At 40.5% G+C, this 19,069-nt stretch overlaps 1 protein-coding gene across 3 annotated transcripts in view; it reads right to left on the reverse strand.

Moving 5' to 3' along the window:
- rab6a (RAB6A, member RAS oncogene family) overlaps positions 1-19,069 on the reverse strand; it is an 83,811-nt gene that overhangs the window by 18,038 nt on the left and 46,704 nt on the right. For 2 of the 3 annotated variants that reach the window (XM_070892413.1, XM_070892415.1), the window contains exons 3-5: positions 18,431-18,484; positions 12,558-12,663; positions 99-210 (exon numbers count right to left, since the gene is read on the reverse strand). In XM_070892413.1, coding sequence (XP_070748514.1) covers positions 99-210; positions 12,558-12,663; positions 18,431-18,484 — 272 coding nt within the window. Of the gene's footprint in view, positions 1-98; positions 211-12,557; positions 12,664-12,753; positions 12,860-18,430; positions 18,485-19,069 lie in introns of all 3 variants that reach the window. The other variant, XM_070892414.1, reaches the window with a different exon arrangement.

The following is a 19,069-nucleotide window of genomic DNA, read 5'->3' on the forward strand; positions in this document are numbered from 1 at the left end:
TGAAGTGGGGGATGATATGTAGAAAATTACAAAATGATTACTTTCTAGTGGTAGAGGCTTCACATTTGGCATTACTGAGTTAACGAAAAATATCTTACCTTTTATCTGCGAGGTCTGTCTTATTTCCCACTAACATAATGATAACATCACTTCCCCTCTCTGTTCGGACATCATCAATCCATTTTGTCGTTTGTTGAAAGGAGTTTACATCTTTTGTTTTAAAAAAAGAATAAATATTAGATGCAAATTGGCCCCAGCATTACAAACACAAAATAAGTTACAAGTTTTAAAAAATGCAACAAACCTAGACTTACAGAACAGGAAACTCATTGAAAGAAATTCAAACTTGTGACTATAATTAGTTAGTCCTGTGCGCCACTTTAACATTGCTACGTCTTGCACCTGAACATTGTAATCAACTGAACAAGTGACCAAGGAAAATCCCAGTTATCCCTTTTCTGTAAAAGCAGCTGGGCCAAAAGACCAAACATCGATGAACTTGCTTGAAGAATTACTGGCGCAAACTTGCATATTGTTGCATGAAAACTTGTCGCATTAACCTGCTGCACCAATAAACTGATGCTAACATAGGCAGGAGGAGAAAGGAACCTATAATTGAACAGTGATAACACTACACCCCCTCCCAAACACTGTCAGAGCAACATAAAATAAGTGCTTCATTTTGTAGGAGGCACAAACTCTTCATCAACATCAAAAGTGAACCATTATTAAATGAAATAAACATCTCCCTGCAAGAAAAATGGTCAGGCCCAGAAGAGTCTAAATAGGATTGTGGATACTTTCAATTAAGAATGTTTCAGTAGCAGTGCAGCCCATTTGGACTGGTCACAGCAGTCATATATATGTAGGTGGCAGGTATAAAGGAAAGCTCCATTTCAGGTCACACTGCTAGGAAGTAGCATCCTCCAAATGGTCTTACTAAATTGACACCTCCGAGGAACAGAATCCAATCCTTTTCGCAAACACCAGGATTAACTCCAGTTCTGCTAGACATTTTTTTAAATCATGAATTGTTCAAAACATGCTTCCAGTTTCCTTCTCTTTTATTCTTATATATTTGAATCCTTTCAATAATGACTAAACCTTAAGGATATCTTAAATCACTCACCTGCATCCTCCTCCTTTGATTGCATTTCAATCTCCACATACAAAATAGAATGTTGCTCATTATACCGCAAGGGAAAATATTTGGGCATATTATCTTAAGATATAACAGCAACTTTTTTTTTGAAGGTCAAACGTGATTGACAGATGTTCAAAATCATGAGGCATTTTGATAAGACACGAATGAGGAAAGAGCTATTTCTATCGATCGGCAAGTCTCTGTTCAGAGGGCATAATTTTAAGATCACCCAAAGAACAATGGGCAAGATTACAAGAAATGTTATTTTTTTTCTCCCCAATTCAGCTTCAGTATGTGGAATGGCCTACCAGAAATAACGCTGGAGACAAAATCTATTACAGATTTTAAAAAGGAAGGGAATAAACATTTGAAAAGAAAAATGAGGGGGCATGGGAAAGGGACCAAGTGGATGGCTTGTATTGTGAGCCAGCCAAATAGCCTCCTCCTGTCCTGTAAAATTCTATGATTTGGGGATTAGCATTCCACGAGGCAGATTTTCTCATCCTTGCTTAATAATGGGTTTAACTAAAGCTTTGTTTCTAAAAGAACACAAACTATCCATATTGAGCACTCCCGACTGGGAAAATAGATTGAAGTGCAGGACGGTTGATGAACAGTGGTGTACAGTTCAGGAGATATTTCACAACTCTCAAAGAAAAATATATTCCAGTGAGAAGGAAAGTGTGTGAGAAAAGACAGCCATCTGTGGCTAATTAAATAAAGGACAGTATCCAATTAAAAACAAGGGCATACAATGTGGCCAAAACTAGTGGGAGGACAGAAGATTGGGAAGCGTATAAAAGCCAACAAAGAATGACTAAAAAATGATTAAGGGAAGATAAACTATGAAAGTAAACTAGCACTAAATATAAAAACAGATAGCAAGAGTTTCTATAGATATATAAAAAGGAAAAGAGTAGTTAAGAGTAAATGTTGGTCCCTTAGAGGACGAGACCAGGGAAAATTAGTAATGGGGAACATGGAGATGGCAGAAACTCTAAACAAATATTTTGTATCAGTCTTTACGATAGAGGACACTAACAATATCCCAAATGTGGATAGTCAAGGGGCTATGGGGGTAGACGGGGGGGGGGGGGGGGGGGGGGGGGATGAACTTAACACAATCATTAAAGAGGTGGTACCTCAGTAAGATAATGGGACTCAAGGCGGATAAATCCCCTGGACCTGATGGCTTGCATCCTAGGGTTTTACATAAGAACATAATTAGGAACAAGAGTAGGCCATCTAGCCTCTCAAGCCTGCTCCGCCATTCAACAAGATCATGGCTGAACTGGCCGTGGACTCAGCTCCACTTACCCGCCCGCTTCCCGTAACCCTTAAATTCACTTATTGGTTAAAAATCTGTCTATCTGTGACTTGAATACATTCAATGAGCTAGCCTCAACTGCTTCCTTGGGCAGAGAATTCCACAGATTCACAACCCTCAGAGAAGAAATTCCTTCTCAACTCGGTCTTAAGAGAAGTAGCGGCAGGGATAGTGGATGCATTTGGTTGTAATTTACCAAAATTCCCTGGTATCTGGGGAGATTCCAGCAGATTGGAAAACTGCAAATGTAACGCCCCTATTTAAAAAAGGAGGTAGACAAAAAGGCAGGAAACTATAGACCAATTAGCCTAATATCTGTGGTTGGGAAGATGTTGGAGTCCATTATTAAAGAAGCAGTAGCAGGTCATTTGGAAAAGCAAAATTCGGTCAGGCAGAGTCAGCATGGTTTTATGAAGGGGAAGTCATGTTTGACAAATTTGCTAGAATTCTTTGAGGATGTAACGAACATGGTATATAAAGGGGAACCAGTGGATGTGGTGTATTTGGACTTCCAGAAGGCATTTGACAAGGTGCCACACAAAAGGTTACTGCACAAGATAAAACTGGGTTGGGGGCAATATATTAGCATGGATAGAGGATTGGCTAACGAACAGAAAACAGAGAGCAGGGATAAATGGTTCATTCTCGGGTTGGCAATCAGTAACCAGTGGGGTGCCGCAGGGATCAGTGCTGGGACCCCAACTATTTACAATCTATATTAATGACTTGGAGGAAGGGACAGAGTGTAATATAGCCAAGTTTGCCGACGATACAAAGCTGGGAGCAAAAGCAATGTGTGAGGTGGACACACACAATCTGCAAAAGGATATAGACAGGCTAAGTGAGTGGGCAAAAAAATTGGCAGATGGAGTATAATGTTGGAAAGTGTGAGGTCATGCACTTTGGCAGAAAAAAAATCAAAGAGCAAGTTATTATTTAAATGGAGAAATATTGCAAAGTGCTGCACTACAGCAGGACCTGGGGGTACTTGTGCATGAAACACAAAAGGATAGTATGCAGGTACAGCAAGTGATCAGGAAGGCCAATGGAATCTTGGCCTTTATTGCAAAGGGGATGGAGTATAAAAGCAGGGAAGTCTTGCTACAGTTGTACAGGGTATTGGTGAGGCCAGACCTAGAATACAGTGTGCAGTTTTGGTTTCCATATTTACGAAAATATATACTTGCCTTGGAGGCAGTTCAGAGAAGGTTCACAAGGTTGATTCCAGAGAAGAGGGGGTTGACTTATGAGGAACGGTTGAGTAGGTTGGCCCTCTACTCATTGGAATTCAGAAGAGTAAGAGGTGATCTTATCGAAACGTATAAGATTATGAGGGGGTTTGACAAGGTGGATGCAGAGAAGATGTTTCCACTGATAAGGGTGACTAGAACTAGAGGACATAATCTTAGAATAAGGGGTCGCCCAATTAAAATTATGAGGAGAAACTTCTTCTGAGGGTTGGGGATTTGTGGAATTCACTGCCTCAGAGAGCTGTGGAAGCTGGGACATTGAATAAATTTAAGACAGAAATAGACAGTTTCTTAAACAATAAGGGAATAAGAGGTTATGGAGAGCAGGCAGGGAAGTGGACCAGAGTCCATGATTGGATCAGCTATGATCGTATTAAATGGCGGAGCAGGCTCGAGTTGCTGTATGGCCTACTCCTATTTCTTATGTTATGTTATGTTATGTTGTTTTACCTCATCAACACAACAGGTTGGTGCCCTACATCCATGAATTAAACAATATTTCCTTTCAATGGAAGAATTTGAAACAGTTGGAATTACAACCTAGTGATTTCAAATAAACAAAACAATTTTAAGCGCGAGAAGGACTCAACCAGTGAACTACCCACACCCGATAAAGTGCGTCCATCAGTAATATATTGTACATTTGCCAAGTTGACGACAAATCAATGAAGTCAATCCCACAACAAAGCCATAAACAGTCAAGGGGTGTGAAGAGGTTATTTGTCCCATTAAAGCACATCCCAAATTTTCCCAACTCTCCAGTCCTGGATATACCACCCCTATATATCTATCAGATTTCAAACATTTGTCACACTGAGGGAAGAAATTGTAATATTGCTTTTAAATTACTTTTCACCAATTTGTGGCCTTTGGCCTACTAGCCCGATTTACTTTGAAGTAATATTCTAGTTTCAACTTATCTATATATTTGATCTTTTACATAATTTGATGAGGGCACAACTTAACTGCCTTTCTCTGGTGTGTAGACCTAGAGTTTCTCTAATCTGACGAACACACTATAAAGCCTTAGCCTAATCTCCAGAGACACATATTTTACTCTTCTGGCCACAAATAAAAAAATCAATTTATTTGTTCTTTTATTTTTGAATTGCTTTGCCAATTTCTCTGTTTTCAAAATAACTATTCCTTCCAAAACCCTCACTAAATCTCTCTATAGCAATCCTATTCTACCCTTTGCATTGTTGCATCAGACATTTTATATACCCAATATGCAATACCTTACTTTGGCAGTATTAGGCTTCATTTGTTATTTGCCTATCTGCCCCTACTGCTCTCCAAGTGTTGTTTCATCTCCAAATTAACAGACATACCAGTGTCAACAGGCAGGTAATTTATGCAAGTTAGAAACAGGGGGGTTGAAAGCACCAACTTCTGTGTTGATGCATTCAGCAGCTCTTCCCAGATCTGGCACTACAAAACGGTTATTGTGCAAGCAGTTCTACAGCATCTGCAGTAACATTACAATTTAGAAAATGTATTTCAAAAGGAAGGCGTTCATGAAGTAGAAACCAGAGGTTCTTACAATGCTGGGATCAGCTATAAATCATTGCTGGGGTGTAAGAGGTGGAGCCATAAGCAGCAACAGGACAATTTCCCACTGACCACCCAATCTGTTACATTTGAATTGTATGGTGAAACTTTCTTAAGCCCAAAGTTGAAGGCATTTGATTCTAGTGTCAAGTGGCACCACACCACTGAAGAGCTCAGTCAAGCAACCCTGTGACTAGAACTGGAGTGTTACACAAATCCTGGAAGATCCAGAAGCTTTCCATGATGAGGCATCTGGAAGACTCAAGCTTGGATATTTTCATCAGAACAGCCTTTCAGCAAACAAGGCTACACATTTTGAAAGTCATATGACATTAAAAAAGGTAATGGGTGTGTTGCAGGTATTGATCCCAATGTTAACTGCAGATCTGGTGACGAGCCTTGGCGTCAATAGAGACCAGTGAAGATTTAAAGCCCAACTACCCAAGGCTAGATAAACACGGAGGTGCAAAGATATAACATTGGTAACTTTTGAAATCCAAAATTTATTGAAAAACTCAAAACGGTGTCAAATTTTCAAACACATTTACAAGATCAAGAATTACTGCAACAAATATGTAATAGAATTTTAAAAAGCATCAAAACTTGATTTGCATGTATCCCCAGTTCTTTTGTCCAGGAACAGTTTGAGGAAATATAAACTGACCAAATTGGCAAAACAAGACTATTAATTTCTTAAATGGTACAGAGACAACATACTATTGTATATGGAGATTGATATGGAGTCAGATCAAAACAAATAAGGAAGAGTACTAACTGGAACAGGGTTAAAAGACAGTCCCAAGCAAAATTCAAATCTAATAAACTCTACTGAAAGATTTATAAAGATACCATACAAATGACAAGATAATTTGACCCAGTCCTGTACTTATTTTTAGTACTTATAATAAAAACGGCTCTTTTTTTGGGTACTTACATTTTTGAGAGAATTATACCAGGATAAGACCCCACAATAGCTTTAACCTCAAGAATTTGCAGGGGAAATTTTCTAATCTCATTTTAAAACATTATATACAATGCAGTTAACCTGTGGACTGGGCCACCATCCTCACAGCAATTCCAAGTTTGTGTACAGAAGCAATGTTTTCCAGCACCCTGATTAATTTTTGCTTCAAGTGGAGCAAGAATGCCGAGATGAAACTAAGTGAGCAAACTTCAAGTTTCCATATGTAGCTTTAAGAATGTTGATCTTTATCACGAACCTAACCACAAATGTGGCAAGTTTAAATAAGCAGAACAATATAGCCCCAGTATACTGCACCACAAAGTATTGTGCAAATGGTCCTCATTTCAACTGCATTGCTCTGCAGAGATAGTGGATGCATTGGTTGTAATCTACCAACATTCCCTGGATTCTGGGGAGGTCATAGCAGATTGGAAAACCACAAATGTAACACCCCTATTTAAAAAAGGAGGCAGACGGAAAGCAGGAAACTATAGACCAGTTCGCCTAACATCTGTTGTTGGGAAAATGCTGGAGTCCATTATTAAGGAAGCAGTAGCAGGACATTTGGAAAAGTATAATTCGATCAAGCAGAGTCAGCATGGTTTTATGAAAGGGAAATCATGTTTGACAAATTTGCTGGAGTTCTTCGAGGATGTAACGAACAGGGTGGATAAGGGGGAACTAGTGGATGTGGTATATTTGGATTTCCAGAAGGCATTCAATAAGGTGCCACATAAAAGATTACCGCATAAGATAAAAGTTCACGGGGTTGGGGGTAATATATTAGCATGGATAGAGGATTTGCTAACTAACAGAAAACAGAGAGTCAGGATAAATGGGTTATTTTCCAGTTGGCAAACAGTAACTCGCAGGGTGCTGCAGGGATCGGTGCTGGAGCCTCAACTATTTAAAACTGCAAAGGGATATAGACAGGCTAAATAAGTGGGCAAAAATTTGGCAGATGGAGTATAATGTGGGAAAATGTGAGGTTATCCACTTTGGCAGAAAAAAAATAGAAAAGCAAATTATAATTTAAATGGAGAAAAATTGGTAAGTGCTGCAGTAGAGGGACCTGGGGGTCCTTGTGCATAAAACACAGTTAGTATGTAGGTACAGCAAGTAATTAGGAAGGCAAATGGAATGTTGGCCTTTATTGCAAGGGGGATGGAGTATAAAAGCAAAGAAGTCCTGCTACAACTTTACAGGGTATTGGTGAGGCCAGTTTTAGTCACCGTATTTAAGGAAGGATATACTTGCATTGGAGACTATTCAGAGATGGTTCACTAGGTTGATTCCGAAGATGAGGGGGTTGACTTATGAAGATAGGTTGAGCCTATACTCATTGGAGTTCAGAAGAATGAGGGGTGATCTTATCAAAACATATAAGGTAATGAGGGGGCTCGACAAGGTGGATGCAGAGAGGATATTTCCACTCATAGGGGAAACTAAAACTAGGGGACATAGTCTCAGAATAAGGAGTCACTCTTTTAAAACTGAGGAGGAGGAGGAATTTCTTCTCAGAGGGCTGTAAATCTATGGTATTCTCTGCCCCACAGAGCTGTGGAGGCTTGGTTATTGAATATATTTAAGGTGGAGATAGTCAGATTTTTGAGCAATAAGGGAATAAAGGGGTTATGGGGAGCATGCAGGGAAGTGGAGCCGAGTTCATGATCAGATCAGCCATGATCTTATTAAATGGTAGAGCAGGCTCAAGAAGCCAAATGGCCTGCTCCTATTTCTTATGTTCTTATGAGTTGCTACCAAAAGCTAGTTATTTTGCAAATTTTCAAAAGGGGGAGAAGAGAGTGATAATGGCAGTGATGAGTTACACCAGGCTATTTTGGTCTTTACAGAGATGGTGCACAACACCATGAAATCCAAGAAAGGGATTAAAAGGAGAGAAAGTTAGTATGCATATTTTTCTCATTTACAATCTCTGGAACAAGTTCATTGAACCTTATCCAGGAGTATTCCTTTAAAAACAGTATGGTGATAATTCCAAAGAACTGCTAACATACTACAGGACCATTTCTTCCTGGTCTCAGTACAGTACATTTACTCAAATCAAGTTCAATTTTGAAACCAACATTTACATGCACACATGCTTAGTACAATTGCAACACATCTATGTATGAGGCAACATGCAGAATTCACATTTGCATGGCTCTCAGCCTTAAATGAAAATGGTTGTGTTTCATGTTGACAGTGTAAATAATTCCATCCCACTTGGACTTCCTCATGGAGGACTGCGTGAGTCACCTCTTTGGTTCCCGAGTTGAAGTGCAATCTTAGACTGATGGGGCTCCGCTACTGATAAAATCCCAAATTCGACACAAAATGAATGCGTAGCCTTAACTCAGTAATTTGTTAGTGCAGTACACCTGCGCACAATTCAGCACAAAATTGGCAGTCTGAACATCCATGACAATGGCAGCACAAGAAATAGAATTGTTCATACTGGTGCAATGGGGGTGCTCCAGGGCTGGTTTTACAGCAACTTGTTGGAGTAGGGGTTTTATTGTACATCTGACTCTGCAACATCGGACTTGAGAGTAATTGATGACAATAATGGATTTTCAAAATGGAAAAAAAGTTCTTACAATTGACATGCCTTATCTTGACCCCAAAATCTGCAGTCAGGTATAAAAATGACAGAAGCTCTGTAGGCAGTGTGACTACAATCACAGCTACTTCCACCACTCCCAAGTTCTAAATCCACATACAAATGAGATTGTGAAAGTATCCTGGAAGGAGGCAAGAAATTATCTGAGGGTACTGTTCCTTGAAGAAATTTGCATCCAGTGCCCCAAGTAAAAGCATCACATAACATAGGGGTGCCAGGTTCATTTCCCAATCTATAGTGCATTAGCTGGTCATAGCCAGGACCATGATTGGGGTGTAGTAATTGGCTTCAGCACACACGTGGAAGTGAGTGATCTGGGAAGGGTTTGGAGGCGGAAAAAAAAAAACAGGGCTCCGGCTTCTGATTTCTATCCAGTGATCCTGCTGAAAAGTGCATGTGTGTGGACTTGAGCATATTCCTTCCCACACTCATGTAGCCCAGTGACACATCTAGGCCCATTTACAAAGAATGGTCACTTGGGTGGGATACTAGAGGGCTTCTGGTGACCATGTAACAGCGTGCTAGAATCAAAGAATGGGAAGCAGCTGGAGGATAACCTCCACATAAAAGAATAAGGAAGGAGGAATATTAATTTTATGGCCTCAGAAGAATTCTGATTTACTTTTTATTCTCAACAAGGAGCAACCTCATTCATCCCAAGGGGCTCCACAGAAAACTTCAGTCACAACTTCAAGCTGATCTTAGTGTTGCACCAGAACAGAGAAACCAAGCTAAAAATCTATAAAATATGTATTCTCATTCAGTTGCATTAGCCTCCGAGGTCAGATAACTCAAGACCATTCTGAAGTCACAACCCATATGGAATTCTCTCCATCGGCGATATCACCAGATTAGTTCAGCAAGAAAGGAATGTTTTCTTCAGCATTTCCATGCTAGCAAGAATACTGATATTTAAAACAATAATCAAATTCTCTTCAAGTAAATATAAATTGGAGAAGTTTGAAATATGTATTCTTCCTAGACTTTCCTTCTTTAAGCCAAGTAACCACCTTCCTCATTCAACCTATATAAACAAATAGAAGCATACCAAAATAGTACAAACTCTAGTAATGGGACTTAGAACCTACATTTTCAGGCCATCCTGGAACTTGCAATGTTAATCCAATACAGTGATGCTTAGAAAATGCATGCAAGATGTTCCAAGCCTTTCAGAGGGCCTCGAGAAACCTGGTGCATGGGTTTTTCTAAAGTCAGAATTCTAAAGGACTTAAAGAAACCTTTTATCCTATATATATATATAAAAAATATGCCTACTGCGCTGTACACACCCAAGTGATATATTAAAAAGGGGAAAACCTGGATGCAGAAATAAACAGTCAGCGTGATTACAAGGGAAAGTCAGATACTTTAACAAAAAAAAAGAATAAAGCTATCTTTGGATATATTTTCCTCCCATCGCTGATATCAGTGCACTGACTTTTTCCACTCATTAGCAACTGGAGGAAAATATACCCACTTGAGTGAGCAACTGGATAGTGTCCAGCTCACTGTACTGCATCACAATTAAGACTTCCAAATTAATTGTTTTGCAGTGTAAACACAATCACACCAAAACTATGGGTTCAAAAGGCCCGATATCAATTCCTTGAGAATGAAATTTAAATCCTAACCGAAAAAAACTAAGGAATGAAAGACCATACTTTCATCAAATGGGACATCATAAGATATTGATGCAAAAAAATTGCTAGATCACTGCAAAAAATTGAAGATGTGGCCTTGGCCAATGAATAAAACAAGTATTGGATATAGATGGGCCAGCCAATGCCAATGACCAAAAGTGGGAATCTGGAAACCTCTCAAAGGCTGTGGATGCTGGGTCGATTGAAATTTTCAAGACCGAGATCGACAGATTTTTCAGGTAAGGGTGTCAAGGGATATGGATCAAAGGTGGGTAAATGGAGTTAAGATACAGATCAGCCATGATCTTAATGGCAGAACAGGCTAGAGAGGCTGAATGGCCTAGTCTTGTTCTTCTGTTCCTATGTTCCAGTATGACCTGTTTAGTTTGAGAGTCAGAATGTCAACATTGTTAAGTTGAGTAATGTCTACCTGTGCATCTTATAAGAACCTAACATTTTTGCTCATGTTTGTTACAATTATATAGCAGGATGCATCAACAGATTGTCTTTGTATGGAAAGTGGAACAAGGAAATGTCTGTTGACAAGTAATCAAAGCAAGGCACAGATATCCTGTGGTCAGTATTGAACAAAGGACAGCCAATAAAGTGATAAACAAGTCACTACTTGGTCCAAACATGCTGAATTCCTGAGATGATTGATTGCCCTTGACATTAAGGCAGCATTCGACTGAGCGCGGCGCCAAGTAGCCCTCATAAAACTGAAGTCAAAGTGGATCGGGGGAAAACTGTCCAATGGCTGGAGTCGTATCTAGCACAAAGGAAGATGGTCAACGGTTGTTGGAGGTCAATCACCTCAGCCCTAGGACATTGCTGTAGGAATTCTTCAGGGCAGTGTCCTAGGCCCAGCTATCTTCAGTTGCTTCAATGACCTTCCTTCATAAGGTCAGAAGTGGAACTGTTCGTTGATCACTGCAGTGTTCAGCTCTATTTGCAATTCCGCAAATAATGAAGCAGTCCTTGCTCACATACAGCAAGACTAGGACAACATCCAAGCTTGGGCTGATAAGTGGCAGCTAACATTCGTGCCATACAAATGCCAGGCAATGACCATCTCTAACAAGTGAGGCTAACCACTTCCACTAGGCATTCAATCCCTTTACCATTGCCGAATCACCCATCAATATCCTGAGGATCGCCATCGACTAGAAACTCAACTGGATCAGCCACATAAATGCCAGTCAGGGGCTGTGTATTCTGAGATGAGTGGCTCACCTCCTGACTCCCCAAAGTCTTTCCACCATCTACAAGGCACAAGTAAGGAGTATGATGGAATACTCTCCACTTGCCTGGATGAGTGCAGCTCCAACAACACTCAAGAAGCTCGACATCACGCAGAACATAACAGTCCAACTTGATCGGCAGCCCATCCACTGCTTAAACATCCTTTTCCTTCACCACCATTGCACCATGACTGCAGTGTGCACTATCCACGGGATGCACTACAACTCGCCAACTTTGATAGCACCTCCCAAAGCCACAACCTCCACCACTTGAAGAGCAAGGACAATAGGTGCTTGGGACCATCCTGACTTAGACATACATCACCATCCCTTAATCATCGTTGTGTCAAAGTCCTAGAGCTGTGGGAGTACCTTCAGCACATGGACTGCAGCAGTTCAAGGCGACAATAAATGCTGACCGTGCCAACGATATTCATATCCAGAGAATGAATTTTTAAAAATGTATAAAAAAACCTTAGCATAGCCAGAGCTTGATAGGACAAACTAGAGAATTTTTTCACTTGTAAAATACTCACATGCAGCTTGGAAAATTGAAGCGTTTTTTTAAAAAAGCAATACGAGAAAGTTATATATGCAATTTAAAGAGTTTTTGCTGCACAATTAGAAAATTTTAAAAACACTTTCCTAACATTCAAGTATGAATGGGTTTAACCCAAGATAAGACAAATAACTATGGTCACCAGAAACACAACCAGATTTTCTTCACATTGAGGAGGTTATGCTATAATGCAAGTGACAAAGGGGATGCACATGCCAATTAGAAGCCAATGTTAGAATAGCAAAAGGCCCCACTCACTTGTGATATCATAGACAACAACTGCAACAGTAGAGTCACGAATGTAGCTAGGAATCAAGCTCCTGAACCGCTCCTGACCTGCTGTGTCCCATAACTGCAACCGGACCTAGTCATCAGGCAAACAACAGCAAGAAAAGGGAGGAATAAGAACATCAAGGGCTGTTCCCTTTTGAACATCAAAACTTCAAATACCTACTTGTGATATCGTAAACTACTACAGCTGCGGCTGAATCACGGATGTAACTGGGAATAAGGCTACGGAAACGCTCTTGGCCTGCAGTATCCCAGAGCTGAAGCCGTATCTGTAGGATGGGAAAAAAAGTCAAAGAGAACAAAACCAACGGCAAGCACTAAAATACACAAAGTAATGGAAAAAGAAAAAAAAGCTAACTCAGGGACTAAAAAACACAATGGCCAGAGACTGGAAAACCATTATGTGGAATCAGTGTTCAACTCATATCTAGCAAGATTGTATGGTGTCACACAATCAAGGTCTGGAATAAGTGTAGAATCGTCTCCATTACATAGTTTTGCCATCTTCAAATGCAAATAATATAATCTGGACCAATTTAAGCTGCTTTTGATTGGTGTCAGTAGAGAGTTTGCACCATCAGCTCCCAAACTGTGAGCCTCACAGAGCTGGCAGTACATGCTAGACTCACATTTCAGCACTCTGTTGTGCATACAACATATAAAAGCAGCTTTATAATAATGTATAAAAATGACAAAACAAAACGGTCTTCCCACAAGAGTGTTCAGATTTCCCATCCACAACTACTCGGGGTTGGGAGCAGATTCAGCACAGCTTTCTACATTGTTCAAACAGGAGTCATTGCTAATAAGCAGTGCCAATTCTGCAGTGTATATGATAATTATCAGGTGTTTCAGAATTCTGTGAATATCAAGTTTATTATCTGGGAATGCAATTTCTGTTCCCAAAGAACAAAATACTGACCGAATAGTCATACAGACCATTAGATAAGCATCATTAACATCCACTTGTGACTGCAGGAATATGTAAAGCAGAGATTTGTCCAAGTGCTTCATTATGGTGGTATGTGTGAATGCTTCTACTGTACATATTATAGCAACATTTGCAGAGAAAAGGCTGTAGAACAAAAAGGATTTCTGCAGTGTTCAAAAGGTGGTAAGTTTTGTGCACTCAAATTTAACTGCAAAATACTTTTTAGCAGCAGACTGTTGCAATTCCTGGATCATCATATCATGGACAGTCCCTTCGAGTCGAGGATCACTTGCTTCCACACTAAAAATGAGTTCTCAGGTGACTGAAGAGTCCCATGCAGGACCTACAGTCTCTGTCACAGGTGGGGTAGACGGTGGTTAAAGGAACGGGTAGGAGGGGTGCCTCGGTGCCGAGCGCTCCTTCCGCTGTCGACGCTTGGCTTCAGCTTGCTCTCGACGAAGAGACTCGAGGTGTAGTGTACTATGCTCAGCAGTATAACTCGTAATATCCAGTGACCTATTTTGATATTGCCACCACCAAAAATACACTACTGTCCTTGAAACACTATTGGAATTGAAGACAAAATTCTGAACATCAATTCTTCACTTGCCCATTTCTTTTTAAAAAAAACTTCATTTCTACTCAACCTAACCTATCCTATCTAACTTTCTTTCCTCAGCCCCCAACTCCAAAAATGAAAACTTACAACTTTTTTGACCCACTGGAAGTGTAGATTTCTGAAAATGGTCTCCAAATTTAAATATTTCCAGCTTTATACTTCATGTAAAAACTGTTATATTACCTCTCAGCCATTTTCTTTCTCTTGCTTTCAAAATTCCCATAAATAATTGCAGTCATCTGGTGGGAAGTGAAGTGGGAAGTGATTGAAGAAAAATCACCCGGCAATATTGCCCTTTAACAATGTGTCATTATACCCAATGCATTTCATAGGAGCTACTTTTCATTCTTTGAGTGGAGACCATAAGGAACTCTGGTTTAAATTTGAGAGTGGGTTACCACTATTCACCACGAGATCAGACAGAACCAATGGGTGGACTGAAAGTTGTTCAATCGCCACCCAAAACTTCAGCTGAAGAATAATGAAGACAGCAGCTGAAGCAGAGACACTCAAATTTTTCTTGCTCATTGGACTACCACGTACAAATACTGACCTAAATTTGGAGCACTGTAGTTCCAAAATGTCAAGCAGCACATGTAGAAAGCATGCAAGTTTTCTAGATAGCTAGCTTGGAGACAAGAGAAAAACTCTCCACGTTGGTTGACAAAATTGGCACAAGGAAAATGAGTTCTTACTTGCCATGATGGGCCCAGTCCTGCGAAGGAATGATGGAAGGAGATAGTCTATTTAACAATGGGTTGATGCAAGATAGAGTTGCCTGACTTGCAAATTTTGTTGGTTATAATTAGAAAGCTAAAGGCCAGCAAAAAAGTGAAATATTCCTTTCAAGGATAACTCAGGACTACCATTTCCTGCGACAAGCAAAGGATACAATGACCCAAAAATGGCAGCTGTGGTCCAGTAAGTGCCCTATTGAAGTGGCAAGCATGAAGTCTGCCACCAAAACTTAAATGTTCACATGCGCTGCAAATTAAGGCTTGCAAAGTAAGCATCAGAGATTCAGGATCAGGTTCAATACCTGGTCTGCGCCTGGGCAATGAGTAATGCTACAACTGAAATCAGTACTCCTAGGTTAGCAAGGAAACTGGCTGCCTCCACTTCAGTCCAGTTACTCTTGGAAGTATGCATATGCATGTAGTGAGAAAAGAATCTGGCTCCGCTGTGATAGCTCCCATAGTTGAATAGCTAACATTCACCACCAAGGTTCACACAATAATGGTCACTTGAGTAAGGTACTGGAGAGTACTTGGCTAATCCCAGTCCTAGCTGCATGGACATGTTAGAATGAGTCATTAAAACAAGAGGCAGTGCAGCAGAGCACATCGGGAGAGTGGAGCATTTAAATCCGGCACGGGAACCCGATGGCAGCAGCAGTGCAGCAGGGTACATCAGGAGAGCAGATACAAAAACAAGGAATGACGTCACAGGACAGCAGGTAGGTGATTGGTTCATGAGTATTAACAGTTTTTTTTCCCTCTAAGCTAGGACAGTGGTTTAAACCGAGAGCAGGAAACTAACATTTTATTAAATTAAACACTAAACTAGATAAACAAATTAATATCATTTGTAAAAGATTTTAACTAATTAAATAAATAAAACAAGGTTAGCCTAAGAAATGGCAGAGCAGGTTGTCTGTCTGGACTGCAGTATGTGGGAGTTTGTGGACAGCGAGACTGTCCCGAGCAAACATTTCTGCAGGAGACATCTCCATTTCGAATCTCTCCAGCTCAGAATCATTGAACTGGAGTGCGAGTTGAAAACACGCCGATACACAAGGGAAGGGGAGGAATTTCTGGACAATTTTATCCAGAATACAGTCACACCAGAGGAATACACAGGAGCAGGAAAGGGAGGGCGTGACTATTAGGGAGCAGAGTAGCGGGGATTTAGGAGAGGTTGAGAAAGTTGTCCCGCAGACATTGGTCTGGCTAACACAGGTACGATGTACTCGCTACCCGTGAAGACAAGGAGAAAGACTGCAGGGAGAACAGCCTCAATGCAGACCAAGGCACCGTGGCTCAGAAGACTGTCTAAGGGCAGGGGGGGGGGGGGGCAGAATAGAAATGTGGTAGCGATAGGGGACTTTATAATTAGGGAGATAGTGTCCTCTGCAGCCAAGAACGAGTATCCCCAAGGGTGTGTTGCCTACCCGGTGCCAGGGTAAGGGATGTCTTACGGCGCCTGGAACTTGGAAAGGAAGGGGGTAAATCAAGGTGTCGTGGTCTATGTTGGAACAAATGACATAGGTAGGAACAGGGAGGAGATCCTGCTGAAAGAGTATCAGGAGTTGGGCTCTAAATTAAAAAACAAGACTTCGAGAGTAATAATCTCTGGATTATTGCCCAAGCCACATGTAAATTGGCCGAGAAGAAAACAGATCAGTAGAATTAACACGTAGCTAAAGGACTGGTGTGGGAAAGAGGGGTTCCTTTTCATGGGTCACTGGCACCAGTTCTGGGCCAGGAAGTAGCTGTAACCGATGGGACGGGCTCCACCTGAACCAGGATGGGGCCCGTGTCCTAGCAGAAAGGGTAAATAGGGAGGTGGCAAAGGCTTTAAACTAATAAGATGGGGGGAGGGATCCACAAGAAACGTAACCAACCTGAATAGAAACAAAACAGGAAAAGAGCATAGAGTGTAATTGGGCAGTCAGTTTATGGAGAACAGCAGTTTATTGGGAATTGCGTCGAGAGTAGGAAGTAGGTCTCAAGGACAAGATGTGCTTGGAGAGGGCATAGGGGAAGATGGGAGAGAAGCTAGGTAGAGATATGGGTTCAGAGCTAGACAAGGAAAAGCCTGGGGAGAGGAAGCAACAGAACTAATCGTCTCAACCTTGGTGATAAAGTCGTCCATGAAATTTAAGGAGACCTGTACCGAGACTGTGTAAGCCTAGGCCACCGACACCGTCTCCCAGGCCACTGGAGAGAGTGTGGAATGTTGCTAGACTGTGCTTCTTTTTCTGATTTGCTGCTGTACGTCTTAAAAGAATGCAAGCTCGAACTCACTTTGCATTTGGAAGAGAGCTTGGACAATGCCAGCAGGATAACCTTTAGCAAAGATTATAACAGATTGGAAGTTTCACATTTTTGAAAGTCAGGTGGTGCAGATATCAGAGGAGAAAACACCATAGCATTTGCCGATCTCAATCAACTGGAGGCTGAAGATCATGATCACCGTAAACAATCCACCTGAGATGTGCACCAGGAACAAAATGCATCAATCAACAACGTAAGATCATGAACTGCTAAACATCTTAAAAATATCTTTACACAACTATAGGAACTATATACTAGAAATTTATAAAATACATAGAAATGATACATTTTGTTTTTGACATAGAAAGCCTTTCTGTGCATGGATAATAATTGACAGGACATAGGCGACAGTGATCCATTTTAGTAGAAAACATTCTATGGAAGGAGGAAGATTTGACCAAAATTATCAATTCAAAAGGTATGAATTTTTTTAAGGCCCAGTGTCCCAGATGACAAAGTCTTTTGTATCCATTCCCCACGAGAGGATAATAGCAAAACCAAACTGTGCAGGGGAAAAATCTAATTTTATATCTGAAGGTATCACAGAGGCAGGAAGATTTACTCTCCTCTCTTGCCAACAAACCTCAAAATAGCTTATAAAATTTTAAAGAACTCGTAAAAGGAGGTCTAATTATTCATTGCAGTATAAAAGCAGGCTCTAGGGAGGCCTGGCATGGCAGGACTCCTGGCTTAAAGACTCACTCTGTCAAAGCACCCACCTGGTCTGTATGGTGCCTGACCGTCATTAAAATGAGAGAGAATTAACAACATTCCCACATCCAAATGCTGAACACAACTGAAAAGCTTGGTACAAAGTGCCCCAGCCTCTCCCTCGAGTGCCATTACCCTTCAGAAGAAACTACAGTAATGGCAGTTTCCAGCAGTTGTTGGTTACTACACACTTCACAGGGGACCAAAGGTTCTGGAAAGAAAAACTGGATTCCAAAATGGTTTGTTATAATACAGCTAAAATGAATTCTGTTAGCTTTTAATAGGATTCATTAAAGATAGGATAATCGCCTTGATGAGACATTAGGACATTTCAGATATGTAAAAGTTATGTAAAACCTCTGGATATTACTCCAGCACTACTATCCCCAACGTCTTAATAACTAGAGTTTGGAAATACTATTTCGATCAGTGTCTTCACTTTCCAGAATATTTGATCAGAATACGGAACCAAGTTTCAAAATTAATCAAATTTGAACAAAAATAATGCTTTTAAGTTACTTACTGTTCGATCTTCCAAATACATAGTTTTTGACAAAAAGTCTATTCCAATGGTTGCCTGGAGTGGGGGAGGGGGAAGGAACAAAAACATGATTTATTGATAGCAAAATACACAGACTATAAGTTACAGAATCACAAAGGCTTGCAATATCCTTTGCTTTAACATGCTAAATAGTGGTATATTGATTATTTCCTGGCTGCTCAGATTATTTTTCCTTTAAATAGAAGTACACGCTGTACAAAGTAGCCTAATTCTTCCCAAGTAACACCTATAACAAAGTATCAGGAGTCTCTTACAACCACAGATTTTGCAATATGTATATTAATAGCTGCAGGTATAAGAGGCAACTTTAACGTTATATAGAAATTCACACAATTAATTTCCTTCATGGGGGGGGGGGGGGGGTCAATGCATCAGCACTCTCACCACGCTCCATGAATAATCGATTTAATTAATTAATTGTAACTAATCATGAAACCAACAGACCGCAATCAGAGAATCTTCAGATCCCAGTCTATCAACTTTACAGTAACAACATATCTGCCAGCCAGACAGGTGGCTTTTAGGTCATTGGCCCAGCACCGCAAGTCCTACAACTTAATGTTGAGTGTCCTCAGCAGCAAAGCGTTCAGCCATGAGAAC

Source organism: Pristiophorus japonicus, chromosome 10 (assembly GCF_044704955.1).
Source record: "Pristiophorus japonicus isolate sPriJap1 chromosome 10, sPriJap1.hap1, whole genome shotgun sequence".
Classification (NCBI taxonomy): Eukaryota; Metazoa; Chordata; class Chondrichthyes; family Pristiophoridae; genus Pristiophorus; species Pristiophorus japonicus.